This window comes from Triticum dicoccoides, chromosome 6A (genome assembly GCF_002162155.2).
Source record: "Triticum dicoccoides isolate Atlit2015 ecotype Zavitan chromosome 6A, WEW_v2.0, whole genome shotgun sequence".
NCBI lineage: Eukaryota > Viridiplantae > Streptophyta > Magnoliopsida > Poales > Poaceae > Triticum > Triticum dicoccoides.
In genome coordinates, this window is record NC_041390.1 from 299,444,374 (window position 1) to 299,450,479 (window position 6,106).

The following is a 6,106-nucleotide window of genomic DNA, read 5'->3' on the forward strand; positions in this document are numbered from 1 at the left end:
AGCGACCATTGATAGCTAGAGCACTAGATCAATTCGTTTCTTGCTCTCTGCAAAGGACGAATCCTCGTTTCCTTCTTCTCATTATTCATGTGATAATTACTCCGTCGCTGTCGCCGCCGCTAATCATCATTACCTTAATCTCTTCATCTGTCCCAGTACTACTACTACATCACGACTGCTACTAGATTCCTTCACGTGCACATCCACCACTTCAGCAAGTTGTATATTTTCTCTAGCTACTACACGTCTACCAGCAAACCCTCTCATCTGCTATTATTCGGTCTTTGCTGCCAAACTCATTTTTTTTGTCTGTGCGTGCGGTGAAAGATCAGGGCAACCCAAAAATCGTCTCAAAGCTATTTGAGCCGTATCAATTCCTTTGTGATTTCTTCGTGTTCTTCCCCGTGTTCTTCGTGGAATCCCACTCCAATTCGTGAAAGATTACCATAGGATACCCTAGAACATCGGGCCAGGATTGGGGAGGAGGCTTCATGAAACCGGTGAAGCTATGTGTTGTAAAAAAGGGCCATGGCCCGCCCATTTCATGGCAAATACAGTGAGATACTGAGAGTAGATTGTGTCGTGAATGTAAAAATAATGGGCTCTCCTTTGTATTGGCCCATCCAACTTTAGCACCGTGGCTCCGCCAGTTCCATAATATCCATTTTGACGCCTTCACTTTGCAATGACATATCTGCTCGGGCACGTACTTCATTGGCCCTTTCCGTTGAGGTGCCAACAACGTCAATGAAGACGAACGACAACTATTGAACGAGCTATCAGATGACTACGCCATGGAAGACGAACGACGACTACCCTCTTACATGAATTCGACCTAGGGTTTGTTGCTAGAGGCCGGGTTTGTTGCGTGGGAGAAATCGATGTGCGTTGTCGCGCGTGAGAGAGTTAAGATTCATCCTGATAAAGAAAGGGAAACTTTATCTAATTCAATTAATTTTGACACGTCAGCTCGTCCAGTCAGCAACTTTAACACGAAAACCACCTTAAATCAGATTCAATGCCACCTTGAGGCCTCATTGATCTGGTATGACAGATTTGAGGGGGTGATTAATCTAGTTTAGATTTGAAGGGGTGATTAATCTAGTTTAGATTTGAGGGGGATTTGTTCCAAATATAGGCCACAGCACCAAATGCGTGAAGGACAGCGGCCGTCTCCACAGTCGACGACCACGCCTCTCGTCGCGGTCACCCGCGACTCGCATTCGCAACGGCCGTTTCCTCCTCTTCTCCGCGAATGAAGCAAGCAATCCCACTCGTTTGAAACCCTCGCGGCCCCATTGCCGCCACGGCCACGGCTACTCCCATTCGCCCACCCCAACTCCTCCCGGCCCGCCTCCTGCTCCCCGTCGCCTCCTCGGCGGAGCGGAATACTGGCTTCTGGAGCCCTCGACGAAGAGGGTTTCGTCCCCGCCGGAGACCCACCTCTCATCACCACCACCACCGTCGTTCACGAGGTCACCTTCCTGACGCTCGTGTGGAGGTAACTGAGCGCTCCATCTCACCGCATCGGATTTGCTATTAGGCTGCGCTGGGCGCTGGGTCGGAGCTAGTTTTGCTTTGTGGATTGCTGGATTGGACGCGATTGGTCGCGAGATCTCCTGGGGAAATTTGCTTCCGACATTACAGCGGGTTTTGGAGTCGCTACTGCACCAAATTGTGCTCAGGCTTCGATTGCGCTCCTCATGGGCAAGTGCGGACAGTTAGCTAGTAGTACAAGTGCAACTATTCGCATTTATACAGTTCCATTTGTGATGTGTGTGCGGTTGAGTTAAGAGTACAAAAGCTGCTCTGCTGCTCGCTTTATAGTGCTTTAACCAGTCTGTTTTAGCTGCAAATGGTAGGTTCTGAAGAGTATAGGCTCATCGTGTATCGTGTCTGCTTTGTTCTTGCATTTTTGGTGCTCTGGATGCAACAAATTTATGGTGTTTTCTGTACCGCTAACAAAATTATTATGCTGGCTTGTTTGGATCTGTGTTAATTTGAAATATATTCACTATGTTCACTGTTGACAATTGAGATTATGAGAGTAAAACTTGACATGTAATGAACTATTATATTTGAAGCAAGTTGGATCATGCCATTTAGTTGCAATAGTTAATTAGGAGTGAAATGTTATGGAATGCAGAAATAGTTCTAAATGCATATCGCTTGATGCATCAGTCAGAACTCTTGTCTCTGTTATGGAGTATAGAGAGAGTTTGTAGAAGTCTCCCATAAAGCTACCTAATTAGCAGTATTTAGTGGCACTACCACTGTTATCACAGTTTATTTGAGCACTCGTCCAAACATATTATAGCTACTTAGGTGCTCTGAGATAGCTTATCTACTTGATTAAGCTCAAATCAGCGGAATAGGTAACCGGGTTACAATATACTAGATGAATTCTGCATCAGGACTTCTGTATGTACCTGGTATGTTTGTAATGTTGATCATGTCTTGTGTTATATGAGATCCTACTGTTTAGGCGATTATAAGTGCAAGGTTAGTTACTGTAATATCTTGATATATTTTGCACATAACCGAATGGCAAATTTGAATTAAAAAAATGCTTGAAGAAATGCTGATTACCCTTTTTCTTATATGCCAAAAGTTTCAATAGGAATTTATGTGATGGAATTCTGTTACATACCTGTCAGTGACATGGGATACAGGGTCCCCCGAGCTTGCTAAAAGAAGTGCGCGGTATAGTATCAGAAGACGTGTGGAAAAGTGCTCCGGCTTTCCCGAGCACAGCAGAAGGGTTTTAAACATTAACAAGTTTAAATCTGAACTCATGAGTACTACACAAATTTGATACGGAATCACTTAAAGAATACTCGGAGAACATTATAGATGATTCTTCTCTGGCCTATTAAGACCTTTTATGCTTCTTTGTTGATGGAATTCAGTGGGCGAACTATGGCTCCTCAGGTTTCCTATTTCATTGTAAATATATACCTTTATCTCATCTCTGATCTGTGATGTATAGTCCAACCCAGTGTAGTCAAAAGCGAGGTAATGTGTAACGGAAATAACAGAAATTGTGTGCTGCACTTCAAGGCCAACTTTATTTCTCGTTTTCATCTTCATTGTCTTGCTTCCAGTTATTGTTTGCAGTGGGAAAACTACAATGCTTGAGAAATTTTATGTATTGTGGTATCAGTGGTAAATATGTGATGCACAACAAAAACTGATTCATAGTTAAATTTCGGTACTCAAAACAAAAAGATCTGGCATTTTATTATGCAAATGCCCTCATGATTACACATTCCATGAAAACAGTTTATGCAGTTATTTCTGCATTTATTTTGTGATTATTTGCACTAATCATGCATTTTGTGCTTCTTAGCCTCTTAGGATTTAGGGCCGTAATGCAGGACACATTAGATGGTTATGATCAGTTCATCTAGTGCAAGTCATTTATCTGTGTTTCGACCTGCAGGGTTCTTCTGAACAAAGAATACAAAATGAAGTGCAACGCTTGCTGGCGGGAGTTGGAAGGACAAGCCATAACAACAACTTGTGGCCATCTTTTATGTATGCCTGCAATCTTCTATCTCTTTCTGTTTAATCGTTTCAACTGTAAATAAGTAAAGTTCATGAGGACTGCTGAATACATTTTTTTTTACTTGAACTGATACTTATTGTGCAGGTACAGAGGATGCAAAGAAAATACTCAGTAACGATGGTGCATGTCCAATTTGTGACCAAGTACTTTCCAAAAGGTCAGTTATAAACTCTTGATATAGCATTCATTATTTCATGCTTAATGTTTCATCCTTCGTGTAAGCTACGTTTCTCTTGTCCATATCAATTTGGGATATCTACAGATGCTGGAGTGCCTACAAAACATCATGTTTCGTGTGTATTTCACATTCTTACTTTTCTCTTAATGAGAACCTTATATACCTATGTCACTTCTTAACATGTTACAGTGGATTCTGTTTTAGTCTTGAGACCAAATTAATAGCCATGTATTAATATGCCGATATCATATAATCCTTTTTTTAATTATTTCTTAGCCATATGAAGCCTACTGACATAAATCCAAGCGATGAATGGACAGATGTAAGTACCCCTCTGAATTCGATTCATAATGACATATGCAGTCGATTTTCCTGTTACTCATCTGTTGTGATAACTTTGTTTGTTATCTCAGATGTCAATGACTGGAGTTTCTCCACAGATACGTATCCTTGATATTTTATTCACTGGACCTAGAATCGTTCTTATGTTATTTTGTTGAATAACATAGCTCACCTCTATGGAATATAGTGCCTGATTAACTTCCTGTTTTAGTATTCCAGTAACTCAAGCAACCTAAAATTGAAAACAAAAACTGCTGTAGTGAGACAATGATGTCAGCGATTATGTAACTACTGTTGAAGGCTTGTTCTTTTGTTGCTAATATGATAATCATTTAGCTTTTCCTTGAACATGATACTAATCAGTTATGAAGAGTGCATACAGAAGTGTCATGTTTTACATCGGACAAAAGGATCTGGAGATGCAATACAAGATGAACAGAATTGTTGGTCAATGTAGGCAAAAGTGTGAAGTTATGCAGGCAAAGTTCACTGAAAAACTGGAAGAAGTGCATGCGGCATACCAGAAGATGGCCAAAAGATGCCAGTTGATGGAACAAGAGATTGAAAACTTGACAAGGGATAAGCAGGAGTTACAGGAAAAATTTGCAGAGAAATCCAGGTTAGTCTAGTGTGCCATTATTTTCCTTATAGGAACAAAGTTCCGCTCCATCCAATATGTATGAAATGTGCTTTCCTTCCAGGCAGAAGAGGAAGCTTGATGAGATGTATGATCAGCTGAGAAACGAGTATGAATCAGTAAAACGTTCAGCCATTCAACCTGCAAACAACTACTTCCCTAGAGCTCAGCCTGACTTGTTCTCAGGCATGCCCAACATATTGGACAGCGGCGACCCTCTGAGACAAGGTAATTTATGGCATTATGCACGCAGTTGATTTTAGTTGTCTACCGCTCACTCGTCCCAATACTTTGCCTTTCGAGAAGCTATTAAATAGCTACTTTTGCTAAACATCCAGCCATGAATAAGTTCAATACAACACTTTGGCTTTCTAGAAGCTACCTCTCCACAAAAACAGCTCATTCACTTGTTGCAGGATCGATTGATCCTCCTGAAACCCCAGGGCGCAGAGATGAGGGATGGGCTCCACAACCAAGGCAACGACGTGAGAACTCTGGTCCATTTGAGCTGTCTGGGGGTTCTCCTGGTCACACTGCTGCACCTCCGATGGATATGAGACCCAGACAGCCGCCACGGTCCGTCTTTGGAGCTAACATGAACAATTCTTCGACAGCTCTGAGAAATATGATAATCTCACCAGTGAAGCGTCCCCAGCCCCGTAACCGTCCACAAATGTTCACGTAATATTCTCCTTTTTGCTCGTTCATATATTTAAATGATTAAATTTGGAGGGAAGCTATTATGCAACTGGCTCGAGAGCTAATTGTTTCAGCGGTGGCATGCGATACCTGTCTATCCCTCTACTGTACGTACTTACTCCGGGAACTTTGGTATGCCAGGTTATAGAGTTGGAAGAGCCGAGGAGATGTTCTGCTTCTGTTCCGTCTTAATCTTGTCTTTGATGTAAGGAAAATTGTTCAGTACAAATGCTGTAAGATAAGTATGTATGTCTCCCCCCCTGTTCTTTTGCCATCGTTCCATCTAGAAATTGTTGTAGGAGATCAATCAGTAATGTAGTTGTATCCTGGGTATTTGATTTTTGAAAGATAATAAATGTACTTCTTCCAGTGGTCTGCTGCACAGACGACGTTTCCTTGTCCAATCCTCGTACGATGCAACACCGAGTGGTCTGCTGCACATTAAATCCTTTTGTTTTGCGGGGATGCTGCACATTGAATCCACCTCACCGGCAGTTCGATCTGATGTGTCGGACATGGATTATACGGGAAGTATCGTACATGTTTTTGTTAGACCTTTATTGAATAATTAATAAAGATGGTCGTATGCATTGGTTGATGCAGATGTCGGGGTTTTAACCCCCTTTTCCAAAAAAATAAAAAAAATATAGCACCACTCTTACTACGTGTATATTTTTTCGAA

At 41.8% G+C, this 6,106-nt stretch overlaps 1 protein-coding gene across 3 annotated transcripts; it reads left to right on the forward strand.

Annotated features, from left to right (window-relative positions):
- The first annotated feature begins 1,172 nt into the window (after positions 1-1,172).
- LOC119316805 (E3 ubiquitin-protein ligase CCNB1IP1 homolog) lies at positions 1,173-5,808 on the forward strand. Of its 3 annotated transcripts, none has more exons than XM_037591195.1 (9): positions 1,173-1,501; positions 3,443-3,537; positions 3,653-3,725; positions 4,023-4,068; positions 4,160-4,190; positions 4,452-4,707; positions 4,790-4,953; positions 5,142-5,406; positions 5,566-5,808. In XM_037591195.1, exons 2-9 carry the CDS (start codon positions 3,468-3,470, stop codon positions 5,570-5,572), a joined length of 912 nt encoding a protein of 303 aa, XP_037447092.1. In that variant the 5' UTR covers positions 1,173-1,501; positions 3,443-3,467; the 3' UTR covers positions 5,573-5,808. The 3 variants fall into 3 exon arrangements, with proteins under 3 accessions (XP_037447092.1, XP_037447093.1, XP_037447094.1); XM_037591196.1 differs by having other exon boundaries at positions 5,169-5,406; XM_037591197.1 differs by lacking the exon at positions 5,566-5,808 and having other exon boundaries at positions 5,169-5,410.
- The last annotated feature ends 298 nt before the right edge of the window (positions 5,809-6,106 follow it).

Coding starts and splice junctions, on each gene's coding strand:
- LOC119316805 (XM_037591195.1), top strand. CDS start 3,468: ATGAAGTGCAACGCTTGCTGGCGGGAGTTGGAAGGACAAGCCATAACA. Junction 4,069..4,159: donor CAAGCGATGAATGGACAGAT/GTAAGTACCCCT, acceptor TTGTTATCTCAG/ATGTCAATGACTGGAGTTTC. Junction 4,191..4,451: donor TGGAGTTTCTCCACAGATAC/GTATCCTTGATA, acceptor GATACTAATCAG/TTATGAAGAGTGCATACAGA.